Source organism: Patagioenas fasciata, chromosome 11, assembly GCF_037038585.1.
Source record: "Patagioenas fasciata isolate bPatFas1 chromosome 11, bPatFas1.hap1, whole genome shotgun sequence".
In the NCBI taxonomy this organism is placed as follows: Eukaryota; Metazoa; Chordata; class Aves; order Columbiformes; family Columbidae; genus Patagioenas; species Patagioenas fasciata.
In genome coordinates this window covers 8,828,334-8,844,815 of record NC_092530.1, presented here as the reverse complement: position 1 = coordinate 8,844,815, position 16,482 = coordinate 8,828,334, and the positions used below count along the sequence as shown (strand labels likewise).

General features: G+C 48.0%; 1 protein-coding gene across 8 annotated transcripts in view; it reads right to left on the bottom strand.

Annotated features, from left to right (window-relative positions):
- Positions 1-16,482, bottom strand: part of ARHGEF9 (Cdc42 guanine nucleotide exchange factor 9) — a 210,163-nt gene that overhangs the window by 37,978 nt on the left and 155,703 nt on the right. For all 8 annotated transcript variants that reach the window (XR_011740834.1, XM_065846654.2, XM_065846652.2 and 5 more), the window contains 3 exons: positions 11,579-11,770; positions 3,843-4,022; positions 1,383-1,615 (listed from right to left, as the gene is read on the bottom strand). Coding sequence is in view for 7 of the 8 variants with exons in the window: in XM_065846654.2 (XP_065702726.1) it covers positions 1,383-1,615; positions 3,843-4,022; positions 11,579-11,770 (605 nt within the window). In the remaining variant the exon portion in view is untranslated. The remainder of the gene's footprint in view (positions 1-1,382; positions 1,616-3,842; positions 4,023-11,578; positions 11,771-16,482) is intronic.

Sequence of the window (16,482 nt, the reverse complement as noted above, 5' to 3'; positions counted from 1 at the left end):
TCACAACGCGACATTCCCAAAGATTACTTGCTTTTCTGATCTCAGGCTTTGCTCATCTCAACCTGATCCCAAAATCAGAATTACAAGAGTAGAAAATATTTGTATTTCAAGCCGGCAGCCATGGCAGCAAGGGGTTTCTGCATAGTCCCAATGCAGAATCATCTGCTGACGAGTGAGACACTCTGTGCCTCACCTTCCCCATTCAAGTTAAATGAAGCATCACAGCTGTGCCCTATCACCAACACCATTCAGTAAGAAAGAGCTCCGAGTCTGAATTAACCAACTGTTGCTCAACCACAGGTTAAGGTCCGAGTCTCCTCAGAATATATCCGATTACTTCACAACATGTTGATTTTAAAATATCCCAAAGGAAAAAGGAACATACTCCCAAAATAATTCAACCCTTGTGTAATCACACTGTCCGCATCCCCTCTGGTATTGCCGTTTTAAACACAGAGCTCTTCTCCCTGAGGCTGCTTTTGACTTCTCATTGTAAAGCCGCATCTGAATTCACACTGTAAATAATGTGGGGACATCACATGGCTGGTAAGGAAAAAAAGCCACAATCAATTGGGATCCCAGAGCTGGTTTCTGATACCCTCATGTTCCCATGAATCCACTCCAACTTTGATTTGGTCCTGTTATGAAGGAAAACCCAGAAACTGGATCTGGAGCCAAATGCATGGTCAAACTGGTGATTTTGAACCGGGCATTCAGCTCCTATGAATCAAACTCATGAATGAGGTCAAAGCTCATCAACGCATCTCTTTGCTCTTTCCCCTGGCAAGGCAGGAGAAAATCTGCTCTTAGGGGGCCTGATTCTTCTTTCACTTTATTTTTATAGCAGTATATCACAAGTGATAGCACAGATACTATTCTTGATTTACAGTAGGGCAGGGATCCCGGTTGATTGCCCTTATGAGAAGCAAAAGAGATCCTGGAAATTTCAGGAATTAATCAGACTGCTGGGTGCTCTTCTGAACCTCAAACAAATGGCAAAATCAGAGACGGAATCAGGCTGAAAAGCAGAGTAGGTTCTGAATTCTCCCCAAACTCGAGCATATTCAGGTTTGAGTGGGGGGTCCTGCCCCTCACCTTGCTGCCCCCCTTCAGGATAAGGGAATGAGCCTTTCTGACCACTGAATACTGATTAGTTTTTTGTGTGTAACCAGTAGCATCAAACGTGATCAGTTCACATGTCTGATGATAACAGAGATGAGTTTCACTCCACTGAGAATCGGGGCTTTGAGAAGCTGTCTGCTGAACCTTTACCCTGGTTCCGTTTATACAAGATGTCCAAAGAGAAGAGCTGGACAGAACAAACCCAACCCCTGGGTGTGTGCAGAGGCCGTGTAAAGAAGCAGGGAACAGAGGCGACGTACCTGTGATCCTGCGCCGTGTACTTCAGTAGCTCTGCGAGCTGCAGGGGGTATTTGCAGATCTTCTGCACTGGCGTCAGAAGGAAACCGTCTATGGCAATATCAATCATCTGCTGCAACAGACGACACGCTTCGAAGAAATGCTGGTACCTGCTATCTTTCATCAGCTTGGAAAGCTCCATGCACGCGTCCAAATGATTGTTACAGTACTCGGAATAGATCCAGAAGCCATCTTGCTGTGAGAGGCAGGAGAAAAGGGATGCACACAGAGGGGAGCACATGTCAGACAAACGCTGCGAGCAGCCAACCACTCAGCTTGCCAGCAAGAACACGCTACAGCTCGAGAAGAAAGAACACCCCAAGGAGGAGGAGGGAAGACTGTTCCTGGAGTGGGGGTTTGTTTCTAAATGGTAAAGGTAGAGCCAAGCAGAGCTCTGGCCTTTGGTAATACCAGAAGACAACCTTGTTACTTCTAGAGCTCTTTCTCTGAAATATCATGAAGCCCCTGGCAAGTGTTTAGGAGCTGAGCGTATTTGAAATTCTCTTTACCAACAGGGAGCCCAAGGCACTGTGTGGATTTCCCTGGGACCAGACAGCCAGAAACACCAAAGACTGGAAAAACAAAGGAAAAAAACCCATTCATCCATGTGCCCAGCCATCCTGCGCACTGCTCTAACAAGTCCTTTTGTGCTGATTTTGCTGGAATCTCTTTTTTCTGCCTTCACGACCACAGATGGGGCCATGGCAGTTCGCCACCCTTCATTCAGCCTTGATTCATCTGGGCCACATGGACAAGGCAGACGAAATGTCAAAGACACATTACACCGGAGGGGAGGGACAGACCCCAACTGATTGCCCAGTACCACATATTAAGACTGGAGTTGACACAGCTCACACACAAGCCCCAGTGTGTGCTGCTCCATCAGGCTGTGGCCGATGCCTTACAAACTATGGACAGGACAGAGTCATTTTTTAAAACTACACTTGCCCAGCAATTCTTTTTTCTCAGTCCCATAAGGGCCCAAATAACCCGCTTTCCTGGGAAGAGGGGAGCCCGGTTTCTCGCCATCCCCAGAGTTGACGCCTTTCTTCCTGAAGCAGATGAGGAACAAGATGCTTTCCCGATCCATGTAACGGGAACTTAATGCCCTCAGTTTCCCCAAATGGCTTAAACAGGGATAATTTATCAGGAGTCTATTAGCCAGCTTTCAGCCCCTTTCTGATGATGGATAAGTGCCAGACATTCCTCTGAATAACAGTAGTAATTCTTACTATGGTCACTACAAATGAACGGACAGCACAGCCTCAAGACATGGAGTTGTAGCTATTGATTCTCACCAAGATTTCTTACATCTTTTTAGCACAGAGGTGGAATATGAAGCTGCTTTGGAAGCAAACAGCAGAGACTGCAGGCTCTGCGAAAAATGAGCAATGTTAACATCAACATGCAACTCCTCAATACCTTCTTTCCCATTACAAGACCAATGATGCTTATGAGGTGCTGTGAACCTTTTTAGGGATGCCCCGCTGAAGTTTCAGGAATGTCTATCAGAAATTTCTCCAATAAGAAGTGAACTGTTGCTGGCTCAGCCCTGTCTGTAAGCACTGAGGTAACACAGCACAGATCTGCATCCCAGCTCGGAGCCCCTCATACGTAAGCTCTGATACAGCACTTCATTCTCCCTAAGGAAAACCTACAACTGCAGGACTGTAATTTTCTTGACATTTCCTGACATATTTACAACACTGGCCAATTTATCAGCTCGCGTAGTGCGTGGCTTATATAACAGTGCGATGGGCTGGGCAAAAGCCTCCAGGACTATATTGTCAGCTAAAATGTCCTGTTCGGTGTGCACTTAGCATAAGCGAGGATCTGCTGCCACCCGGGCAGCCAGAGCACCAGCTGGCACCTCCCCACCCGGCTCAACCGCTCCGCAGGGGACAGCAATGCAACGCGCATGGGGTGTCCAGCCCTTGCAAGTGCATCTCAGCGCCATTTGCTCTCCTCTACTTTTCTGTGTGTGTGTAATGCACAACTAAGGCCTCTTGTTGCTTCTCTGGACTCTTACCTCTTCCGAGTTTCTGGTTATCCATGACCTGATGGGGATGGGCTGTGAGTGGGTTTAAGTCATATTCTGAAGAGCAAAAGAAGGTGGGGAGTAGGTGAGGGACATCGCGCCTACATAATATGATTAAGGGTGGATGTGAAAAGGTGTTGGGATTGAAAAGTACTGGGAGGCTGGTTACGCAACTCTATGCCTCACTTCGGATTCTCCCTTCTCTATATCTCACAAAGTAAACTGAGCGCCGTGGAGTAGCCTCTGATACGTAACCAGGACAATACTAATGCACAAAAGCTACTCTGAGTGGTTCCTGCCTCCTGACTTTTTCTGCTACTGCTCCCTCTCTCACCCTCCAAAATCAACCCCAAAACTCCCAAACAAAAATGTCAGATTAACTCACGTGTTCGAGGAAACACGGTCCAATTTCACTGAGATGAGGGTCCTCGTTGTTGTACTGTTTCTCCAAGTCCCGGACAAAACCCATCTGAAATCTGTAGATATCTTCGATGTTACCAAAGATGATTTTCAGCTGTTCATCACTGAACATATCCCTCCTCTTCCGGCACTGCTTTAAGTAACCCTGTAAGGAGTAAAAAAGAACAATCCATAAAATAACCCAAATGTACACTGAGGCTGCTCTCGGATTATTCTTGAGGAAGGAGCAAGTAAAAACAAAATCAGAAAACGACTCTGGAAACAAAATCCACTTGTTACGACATGCCGGTCTCTGTCAACTCCTGCCTATGAGTAAGCATGCGATATGCAAAACACACCTCAAAATGCTACGAGGCCTTTTTTTGGTAGACAATATCTCATTTGCAACTGCTGTTCCCACTGCAGCCTGCAGCAGACCCACGGCGCTGCTCTCGCCAAGGACATGCCAGACACGGCCAGGGCCTCCCAGCCTGCGCCAGGAGATGCTGGGGACAGCGTGTGTCCCCTGTGCGCTGGGAGGACAGCGCTGGGTTCTGCCTCAGTGTCCTTCAGCATTTTGCATGAACCACTTTTGCAAAGGAAAGGTTCCCCTGAGACCTCAACCAGCACCGCCTGAAATGGCTCTGTCCCTACCTGTGCCACAGAGAACTGCAAAATTCGGCTGATAGCTCCGAAGGTGTGTGTGTTATAGTCTCAAATCTTCCTTCCAAAATCACTGCCTTGCAATACCCAGTATCCTGGATAGCTCCTGCAAACACTGCTGTTTCCATGTCCTCTTCAGTGGCATCACAGAGAAAGCTGCGAGGGGCTGTTGGATCATTTGCCCACTCTGATTTCTCCTTTTAGCAATGGTAATCAGGACAAGGGAGGGGATAATCATGCTGAGAAACACTCTGTTCCTGTGTGATTGCATGCCCTTCGTCTACAAAGAAGGTCTGGAGGGCGTAACTAGGAAGTTGTGTCAGCACCAAGTGAAATGCTGAAGGAAAACAATCTCCACAGTTTATCCCCCCGATTATTCACCCTCCCGAGTCTGAGACAAAAGCAGGAGGGCTGTTGTCCCACAAGTGTCACAGTGGGGAACCCCACAGGTGACACAGGAGGTTGTGGCTTGTCTAAGCAATGGAGCCACAGCAGGAGCAGCCCGAGCGCTGATCAATGCCATCTAGAGGAAAGCAGCATTATTTTAATTGTGTTTTCTATACCTTCCCTTCCATTAGCGCAAATATGCTATTCCAAACAGTGTAAAACATGAGAGAATTTTTCTCCTGTTTTCTCAGCTATCACCTTTCACTGCTTTTCTTCCCTTTTTAAGTGGGATCAGAGGTAAAGGTGTTGTACCCTTGTCTGTACAAACATCAGGCTCCCCTACTGAGTCTACAGGCAATAAAGTCAAATGGAGAGGGGAAGAACTGGAATGTAGAGAGTTGCAAAATCACAGAACGAATCCACAGTAGACTCGGTAACAATTCAGAACTTTTGGTCCAGTGCAATAATGAAAAGATCTTTCTTGCTTATTCTTCATCTGCCCACGATACCCATTGGTACTGAGCCTGAGCTTAGCTGGACACCACACCACAAACCAAAGGCAAGCACTGCTCTGAAGACCTCTTGAACCTAAAAAAACGGAGTAGATCAACACTCGGGCAAAAGGCGTAACACCCGAGGTTCTGTCTGCCCCCGTTTTCCTGCCTCATCCATGAGCTGCCATCCTGGTTTCAGCTGAGGTGAGAGGACTTTTCCAAACACGCTTGCCTGACGCAGGGGACCGGGTGACACATGGAGGCTCTGGATGCCTGGGATGCATTTCTGGCTCTGCCACCAACCTGTGTGACACTGAGCAAATCACTTCATCCCTGCTTGTGCTTCCAGTCTAAGTTGGGGAATGACCTGTTGGAGAGCAGTGTAGGGGAAAGAGACCTGAGGGTCCTGGGGACAGCAGGATGACCATGAGCCAGCACTGGGCCCTTGTGGCCAGGAAGGCCAATGGTACCTGGGGTGGGTTAGAAGGGGGTGGTCAGTAGGTCAGAGAGGTTCTCCTGCCCCTCTGCTCTGCCCTGGGGAGACCACACCTGGAATATTGTGTCCAGTTGTGCCCCCTCAGTTCCAGAAGGACAGGGAACTGCTGGAGAGAGTCCAGCGCAGCCACCAAGGTGCTGAAGGGAGTGGAGCATCTCCCGTGTGAGGAAAGGCTGAGGGAGCTGGGGCTCTGGAGCTGGAGAAGAGGAGACTGAGGGGGGACTCATTCATGGGGATCAATATGGAAAGGGGCAGTGTCAGGAGGATGGAGCCAGGCTCTTCTCGGTGACAACCAGTGACAGGACAAGGGGCAATGGGTGCAAACTGGAACACAAAAGGTTCCACTTAAAGATGAGAAGAAACTTGTTCGGGGTGAGGGTGTCAGAGCCTGGCCCAGGCTGCCCAGGGAGGTTGTGGAGTCTCCTTCTCTGCAGACATTCAAACCCGCCTGGACACCTTCCTGTGGAACCTCAGCTGGGTGTTCCTGCTCCATGGGGGGATTGCACTGGATGAGCTTTCCAGGTCCCTCCCAACCCCTGACATCCTGGGATTCTGTGATTCCCCTGTCTAGCTCATTTAGACTACAAACTTTGCAAGGCCAAATATCAGAATCTACGTTGGCCTGGTCTGGACTGCTGCCTCTTGACCGAAAAGAAATAACACGGGGGTCATAATGAGATGACTTTGCCTGCCTTGATTATGTAGGAAGAGAAAAAAATGCCAACAGCTCTAGTGGAATGGCTATATTTGGGAACTCTAGATGCTTAGTCACACAGACGAACCGCCAGCTGGTGACACACAGCTGCTGGTCCACAATGCGAACCATTGGAACGCTATAATAAACTGTCCTTCAGCCTTGCCATGTGGTTCCTGGGAGGGAGAACTTCAAACAGATGAATGATAAACGCAACTTTGGCCAACCTGGCAAAGAACCAACCCCCACGATGTCCAGCTTAGCTAGAACGATGCCATTACCCTGAATTTGCTGGTTTTTTTCAGCTTGGAAGCTTGGGCTATGGAATACCTTCTGCATTTACTAGATGTAGGTCTCTCTTCTTCCAGGAGCTCCTTGATGACTCATTTCCCTGGGTTTCCCCCTCTAATTTATCAAGGCCAGGAGGAATGGGAGCAGGCTGGTTCCCACAGTGCAGCGCAAATAAGAATTCAGACTATCAAGGAATAATGCACGACATCTTTCCATGCTGCTTTTCATGTTTACCTGTTTCATAAGAGCTTTAAAAATAAAATAAAAGAAAAAAAGACATGCACCTGACCACCACCAGCCATCCGTGCGAGGCCCTTTGCCCGCGAGCCCGGCTCCCCTCTCACACAGCGCTCCCTGCATCAGTCACCCGGTAATTTCTGTGAACAGCTTTCAGCCCTGGGGTTGCTATTGCCTGCAACTCCCGTCTTGAATATTCCCCGTCCTCCCTGTGCTGCTTCATCACTTTGCCTGAGCCACGTGTTCCAGAGAAGCTGAAGCAGCACATTTCTGTACGGGCACCTATAAAACCACGGGGAAAACAAACCGCGCGGAGTTCCCAAGCCTTATCCTCTAACCAGCTTGTGTGTTTAAACGGCTGCTTTCCAGCAAATGGAAAACTGAAGATTTATACATAATACGCAGGCAGAGCCAGCTAGAAGGCTGCTGCCTAGATTTTTTCCACTAAATTTACTTCTGTTACATAAAACAATGTCATCTTCCTTCTGCTCATCCCGTCAGGTTTGCTCAGAGACGGGATAGCTGACTGATGAGCAGATGCTGGAGAGTGCTTTGCTCAATGAATACCTAAAAATAGCTGTCAGACTGTCTCTCTTTAAAGTACTTTTCCATGTAGTCCCTGAAGTATAGGCCAAAGTTGGCAAGTATTTGCAGGAGGTTAAGTGCTAAGTTTTCTCCACCCCAGAGAAGGTTTGGAGACAGTCAGAAAAGATGTCCAGTCCATCCATCCTTCTTGTCCAGCTGAGCGCAAGGTGATGGAGCGAGGAGACGCTGGCCACCGCAGGCTGCAGCTTCAAAGGCAGTCGTGATGATATTCCAGTTTCTTTCCACCTCTGAACCAGTCTGGGGGAGACGCTGTCCTGCAGCCCATCCCTCACTTTGCACCAGCACCACGTGAGCTACCCAAACACTGTGGTCTAGAGCAGCTCCGCAGAGCCTCGTGCTCATACGCCCCTATCAAGGAAAAGCGCAAGAACGAAGCTGAGACTATTTTGAGTTGAAAAGGCAAACCAGAGCCACGTCTGGTCCCAGGCAGTCGGGACTCTAAAGCACTTATTCAAACACCAGTTTACAGCAAGTACCAAACGTCAGGCACTGCGATAGCACTGGGACCCACCACAGTAGAAAATGAGCTCCTGCAGGAACACAAGCCTGTTCCTCAAAAGGGCAAGAAGCAGCCAGCCCCAAAACAGAGAAACAAAGTGTGCACAAGCAGGCTGTGAAAGACAGCTGCAAGTTGCACACTGGGGAATACATGTATGTATTCTATACATTCCCATTGAGCCAAAGAGCTTTCTGCAGAGCCATCCTCCAGTCTGGTATCAACACATGAGGAACTGGTCATACAATGGGGCCAGCAGGTCCACAGATGTGGTCCTCTGAGGGAGCACCACGTTGTGCCAACAGAGTTTTATGCTGTTTTTCTCTGAGGCAGCATGAAAAAAGTGGTTTTTTTCTCTGTCTCAAGAATCAATCAGGCTAAAGCCACATGGACCACGTGAAACCTTGTCCCATCAGCTCTGCACAACAGACTAACCTTGACACACTAAGATGCAGTGAGCATGTTTTGTACGTGGCATTCAGAGCTGTCCTGGCACCAAAACAAAGCTCAGGTGTAATCCAGTCAACTTCATTAAAAAATAAATTCAAATTAAATTACTTGAAAAGAGCAAAACTCAGCACCGGAATTTGGTTGGCCTTTCTAACCTCCCACCCCCAAATTACTCATAATACAGAGGCTTCCTTTGATCTCCCAATTGCCTCATCTCCCAGGATCAAACCCCAGGCGCAGGGGGATAATTTTTCCAGCCTGGAGATGGCAATGCACATATGTGGCACTGAGGGTGGTGAGAGCCTGGCCCAGGTTGGCCAGAGAGGTGGTGGGTGAACCATCCCTGGAGACATCCCAGGCCAGGCTGGACGGGGCTCTGAGCAACCTGAGCTGGTGAAGATGTCCCTGCCCATGGCAGCGGGGAACTGGATGAGCTTTGAAGGTCATTTCAACCCAAACTATCCTATGGTTCTATGATTTACAGGACAGCGAGTGAGCAGCACTACCTGCTAGTAAGGCTGGCTATTGCTACCCATTATTAAAGTCTAGTTTTTAGTAGCTTATTATTTTTCTAAGCTTTAAACGCTAAGCCTGAAATTCCTGTTGCTGGATATTTCCTTAAGGCTAAATTATTGTTTCTTTTCCCCTTGGTGATATTCTAGAATAATGATCCATCCACTCCTGATCATGCAGTCCAGGGAAAACTCCACATTTTACCCATAATAAAAATCTTCACAAAACTGTTTGACCAAGCAGCCATCAGTCCTTCACAGCCTATGAATTCCCCTCCAAGCAGCTGTTCACACAGGTCTTGGCTTTGGCAGGTGATTTCATTCTGGTGCTGTCTGGCTTGTGAGCTCCGGACTCGGTAGGACTAGTGCCATGGGTATTATGAATAATAACATAGGTTATAATAATATAGTAGCAGGTAGCAGAAATACACCCTGAAGCAGAAAAGAGAAACTGGAGGGCTCTTAATCACCTAGCAGGGGCTACGGTCCTCTGATAACATCCGCACATCTTAAGCTGCCTCACCAGTATTAGGATTTATTATTCGTTACAGCTCAGCAACTGGAGTATAACTACAGACTGCAAAAGCCAGTACTAAACCAGGCTCAAACCTCACCACCCAGCCAGAGCTCCTCTTTCATCCCCTCCAATACGTCATATCGCTACTGTTTGTCCTGACACCTTCAAATAAAGAGCAAAGGGAAGAGGGGAATTTGCCACTGTCAACAGCACTTCTGCATCTCATCACTGGTCGTCTGGTGTCTATTTGTTCTTCAGCACCGATAACACTGTACAGATTCATCCAGCGGTGCTGGGGGGAGCTCAAGCTGGTCCGCGTCTCCCCATCTCCAGCCCCCCTCCTTTTATGCACAAACAGACACAGTCCTGTGGTGCTGTGCCGAAACGCCTGGGATGACTGAGCTGTCCCCGAGCCTTCCCGAGGCAAACGCATCGCTCCAGTTAAACCGAGCACAATGAGGGTCTCTCCAGCAAGGGACAGCCCATCATTCTGCAGATGAGAATACCCATTTCAGTCCTGCTCCTCCTTTAAGAGAAGCAGCTGAATCATTTTCTGGTGCTCTACCTGGATTTATCCCCTCAATACCATTTTGCATCATGCAGAGCAAGGCGAGAGCCTGAAAGATCCATTTCATATCTGGGACGTAACATTAAGTTCTATAAATCAGTGTTACCCCAGAGATGTCACTGAAGCTGTACCTATCTGTACCTCCTGAGAATCACAATTGGCAAAAGCGTGGTGACGTGGCTGGGAAATGCAAGTTAAGGTTTATTTCGATTTTCAACAGAAAAGTGCAAATGCAGGAAAAGAAACAATACGTGGAAAAGTTCCCACAGTTCTCCCCTTCTTCCATGCAAAGCCCTTGGACTAAAATAGCACAGCGAGATTAAGCTCATTTGTTTCCAAATCGAAATCCCAAGACTCTTCCATATTTCAAAAAGCGCCATAGATGCTTTTTGGATGGCTTCTTTGCTTTGTCAATAGAAAAGTACCAAGTATGAAGGGAGGAAGACATTTTTCTAAGCAGAATTCACAAGGGCCTTCAGCACATTGACTCTGCAAAGACTGGGCACAGGCTTCTTAAACCGTAAACACGCAGAGGGATGAGCTGAAAGCCAGCGACATTGATTTGAGTGCTAAAAACTTCTGTCTCAGCAATAAGCATCTGCCCAGGCTGTCCTGCAGCCCTCTCGGGCACAGCCGTGCGTTCTCCTTCCCAAACACCCAGCACCCCACTTTGGGCTTAGCTTGTGGCACTAATTCTGTATGCTGCAAGACATTAAGGGGTTGTTGGGATTAATTGTAACATACTGAAGAACCAAGCTGAGGATGCGAGGGGTCAGTCACCAGAGTTCATCTGTTTGCTCGGTCCCTTACACTGGATCAATGTAACATACTTCATTTCCCATGACAAAAACATTTTGCTCTCAGTTTCACTGTAAGAAAAGGTAAATGGGGGCCATCCTGAGTCAGGGGAAATTGGGAACCCAATGTGAAAGACACAGATGAAATGGGTAACTGATTGGTTTAATTACAACCTAATTTCCTCAATCACAAGTTCAAAAGTAGATGGCATTGGATTTTAATTAAGAGGACTGCTTGAAGGATCTCAACCTCATCATTTTTTAGTCAAAGAAATATGGAAAAAAGGTCAGAAAATTGTACTTCAAGTTAATGCAAACCAAAGGTAATTATCAGATCCAGCAGAAAATTCTCAGAAGTATCAATACTTATTGACAGATGCTGCTCCTCCGTCAGACACAGTTCTCAAACACACTGCATCTTTGCCCCCCGTCGCCCAAGGACAAACCCGCCCTCAGCTCTCAACAGCCCAGCCCACGTCCTGCTGCAGCACCCGAGCGTTGCGACCCCATGTACCTCGCAAATGTCCTTGAGGTGCTTGATGTAGTGGCGCTCCGTGCTCATGATTTCATTGATGACGTTGGCTCTCATCTGGTCTCGGTTCTGGACGGTCCTGCCGAGACACAGGCAGTCGGCGTTTGGATCCAAATGGCCATTCTGCACGTCGCTGGTTCCCTCCTCCACTCCATCTTCTTGGTTCACCCATAGCTGCGAGAAGAGGGGAGAGCAACAGGCTTATTCATAAAAGCATCAGGAAGCCAAAAGAGTGAAAACAGGCTGGTTCTTGAGTCGCACAACTCTGAGAGACACTGGATCAACTCCCTCCTTAGAGCCCACACCCATTTTTATACTGGTGCAACCAGTCCCAAACGGTTCCCAAACACCGCCAAGTTCATCTCATAAACAAAGTACTGACAGTTTTGATGTCAAATAGAAAACAATCATGTGAAAGGTAACTGGATGCTGTCAAGATGTATGTATGTAAAACAGACTAATCCAAAGAAAACTGCAGTTACTGGTGCAAAGCAGGGCTCGTCCAGCTCCCGCACACCATCACTGGGGTCCGTCCCAACAGGGAGAAACCTCATGGAGGAGGCAGAAGCCCTTGACAGGTGACTGATTTAATAAGGTCAAGAAACGTCTGGTTCAGAATTCTGAATGAATGTGAACATCAGCCCAGGCTGCCTGGGTTGTGGCACCGAGTTTTCTGTGCGCTTCCCAGAGCGGGGTTTTGAGTGAGCATTGATTTTCATTTCACAGCAGCTTTCCTCATCATTTCACATGAAGAACCTTTCTCGCTCAGGCAAATGCCCTAACTCAGCATCCCGAGATCGTGATCCCTGAACTGCACGGAGCTCAGACCAGCTGAATAAATCTCCTAAACCTGGGGGAGCTGAGGGCAGGTTTGGACAGGGTGTCCAGCACACCCCTGGGCACTGAATAAACTGGAACAAATTGCAAAAAGCAACGAAAAACCATCACTGTGTTTTCAGCATACAGGATTTTCTTTCCATCATCAAATAAAAACCGAACATTGAACTTGTAAACTAAAAGAAAACGTTGCCTTCTAGTCTCTGTGCCTGTGAACAAGACTCTGCACACTGCAGATGTATCAAGAGTCTCCTTTTGTTATCTTTTCCCCCAAATAAAACCCTCGTTAAATAACTCCGATCAACTAGAATTGTCTCAACAAAGCTATGAACAAACATTAAATAAAGCTTAAACCAGACAGCAATACTGCTATCTTACACACATCACCCAGGTTGTTATATAAATGAAGTTAATCCCCAAATACTGGAGACTTTCAAACCTACCTGTAAACACTGGATCTGTCAACACAAACAGAGCAGCATATGGAAAACAAACTGCATTGTTAACCTCACCTTTCAGTCTTACTTTCAGTGTTAATAGTTTTTAATACTTCTCCATTATTCAGCTTAAATTTGGTTTTAAACAGATTGTCAAGGGCAGTGTTCCTGTAAATTACTAAAGTAAAAAACCTAAACCTGCCCATGCTCCTTCCCTGCTTTCCTAACCAATATCATGTTTTGCTAAAACACTTCTTACTGCTCCCACGTTTTGTCATCCTACAGTGAGTTATAAAGGCCAAGAAGCCGAGATGTTCTAAGAAAACCTGCCTCTTCTCTAGAAAAATGTTGATGATGCTGCAAACTTTGGGGATGAGAACCTCAAGGCAATAAAAAGCTGGAGTTTCCACCCTGCTCATGAACGTGCCTTTGTCTGGGAGCCATCAGGCCCACGCCATCTCCTACCTGTCCCCACCCTGCACTGCTAGTGTGGGACCTCTTTGTGCACACTGGGAGACCAGGGGGATGTGCTGAAGCCTGTCAAGGAGCAATTAACCCTTCCTGCCACATCAGCACCACTCCCATTGCACGAAGGAGCCATCCCTGAGACCACACCTGGAATATTGTGTCCAGTTGTGGCCCCTCAGTTCCAGAAGGACAGGGAACTGCTGGAGAGAGCCCAGCGCAGCCACCAAGATGCTGAAGGGAGGGGAGCACCTCCCGTGTGAGGAAAGGCTGAGGGAGCTGGGGCTCTGGAGCTGGAGAAGAGGAGACTGAGGGGGGACTCATTCATGGGGATCAATATGGAAAGGGGCAGTGTCAGGAGGATGGAGCCAGGCTCTTCTGGGTGACAACCAGTGACAGGACAAGGGGCAATGGGTGCAAACTGGAACACAGGAGGTTCCACTGAAAGATGAGAAGAAACTTGTTCGGGGTGAGGGTGTCAGAGCCTGGCCCAGGCTGCCCAGGGAGGTTGTGGAGTCTCCTTCTCTGCAGACATTCAAACCCGCCTGGACACCTTCCTGTGGAACCTCAGCTGGGTGTTCCTGCTCCATGGGGGGATTGCACTGGATGAGCTTTCCAGGTCCCTTCCAACCCCTGACATGCTGGGATTCTGTGATCCCCCAAGTCCAAAGGCTTCAATGCCTTCTCCCAGGACAGCATGGACAAGAGTCAATTTAACATCTTGCATGACAGAGCACAAGTGAGACCCAGGGAATGCGGCTGTCAGCTCTCATTTCTCATGTCCTGATGTTCTCCGGGTGAAGGGCTGTGTCCCGGCACAGGACACGGTGTGGTGCCATCGTACCAGCAGCACCCAGGCTGGCTCAACTGGTCCCAGGCACGGCTGGTCCTGAGGGTAAGCAGCCCTGGGGCCCAGACTGGTGCTCTGATGCTGGTCTGGACCCAGGGAAACCCCATGGAGATGCGGCATGTCTGGGAGAAGCTCCACGTGCAGGACTAATGTAAGTATTAACCCCTGTTGGCTGAAGTTTAAAATAACTTCCCATCCTACCTTCCTGCTCCTGTGAAAAGGTATTTTGCAGCTCTCACAAACCCAACTTGAACAGCTTGTTTATCAAGTTTCACGACACTCCTGCCAGTTTGGCAACAGAGGGTATTTTTAAAGCCCTACCTCCTGGAGTCAAGTCATCGTGAGAAAAATTTCAATTTTCGTTTAAAAAAATAAAGCAGGAAAGATCTAATCGTAATAGTAGTGGGGAAAAGCCTGAAAGCATGAAGCCTAAAGGCTTTGAAACTCTAAGGCAAGCAGCAAGCTTGTGAACTTTCATGATTTCTGAAAGCCTCTGAATCTGGCGTGCGTTCTGTGCACCGCGGGAGCACTCCCTGCTCCCACATCTGGGAATCTCAGGAGCCCCGCGCTTTTCCTTAATGAAATTTTTGCTCCTTCCTGCTAGGATTGATGTTCCCGAAAGGAAAAAGATACAGTTCTAGTCCAGATTACTTCTGCTTTAGATTAAAAACAAATGCAAAAATATTATCGGTAACAGAGGAAGTCAAACATGCATTCCAGCCTGCGCTCTCCAGCCTCACCTGCTGAACGGATTAATCCCACTGTGCTGTTCAAACACTCCTGCTTTTTGTCTTAAGCTCTAAAGTTGCCCGTAATTCAAGCAAGGATCGTTCTTCCAGGGGATCATTTGAAGTCTGGACCGTGACTCACAAAAGCTGAGGTACATTGGCAGCTCTGCTGTTGACCTTGGGCCAACCACGTACACTGGTGGAGGCTTTCACCAGGATCATCTACCTTACCGATGACATTTCGCATTGATACTTTTGAGGCTGACAGACCTTATGTTGAAGCAGAGGGCATAGAAAAGCTCATGCACACTTTGAAATGTGGATTTAAATGCATCGCTGTGGGCTCGCTGCACTCTTGTACTCATCCATGAGCAAGAATTTGGCTGGATGGACCTTTGGGCTGACGTGGTGTGGCTGGTCTTGCAGTTCCAGCTCTCCAGTCCTCTTGTGGCGGTGCTGAGAAGCAGCTGGGCTGCGCTGGGCCAAGGGAAGGCTGCACCAAAAGTGTTAATTGTGTCCTCTGACCCAGCGCCAGCCCCCCGAGCCAGATCCTCTCTGCTTCACTGACCTGCTCGCTCCAACTGCACCGGCGGCGCGCTGCAGGCGGCACTCAGGTAGGAGAGCAAAACTGGGGGTGACACTGTGTTTTCCCCCTAACTTAATAAATGTCACATTTAGTTGATTTAGACAATGCCGCAAAGCTTCGTGTTTTAGCCCAGTTCGCAGTCACCTGTAAGTGCAGTGTTCGCTATGTTTTAGACACATGTGACTCTCCCCAAAACACTCTCCTGCCTGGAATGCTTGACCTCCATCGCTGCAGGTAAGAGCTGAGATACCGCTAGTGGAAAAAGGGCTCTCTCTTCCCCAGCTTTTCCAATATACACTGGACACAAATGCACAGACACACCTCTCTTTTTTAGTCAGAACCTTGGAAACTCGATTTTTCTGCCTGTTTCGCCTGGTTTTCCCTGCTCAGGATGGGTGGCTGCCGCCGCCATGAAGCTCCTGCAGAGCTGGGACCTCAGTTCCGCGGCAGCTTTGGGATACCAGCCTGAATTACTGCATCCAATGCCATGGTTTTTTTTAAGAATAAATAATAACAGTTGCCCAGCAATCATCAACAACTCTACAATAATAAGTCAGCCTTCAATGGCTTTTCAAACACCTCTGCAGTGCAAAAATAATATGGCACTGTGTGGGTCTCCCCCACACCATCGCAAAGGTCCAGCGTGCTGAACACTGAAGTGTGCCCTGACAACCACTTCAAATGCTTTGTATTACGGATTAATTAGACAAAACCAAGAAAAACTACAGAGAGAAAAAAATCAAGTTGCATAACGCTAGTGCTAAGTGGTGTTTCATACTGAAAGGCCACCCTACATGTGGAGAAGAACAGGCTTATCATGAGGCTCACAGTCCTACTTCAAAATTCAACCCTAATTAGGAAGTCACAACCAGCTCCTGCGTAACACAATCATTTGCAGAGGCAGATAAAAGTGAAACAGTCAAATAAAAGAGCCCCTTTTGCCTAAGGATCCAGTTCTGCGAGCCAGAGAGACCGGATCATTT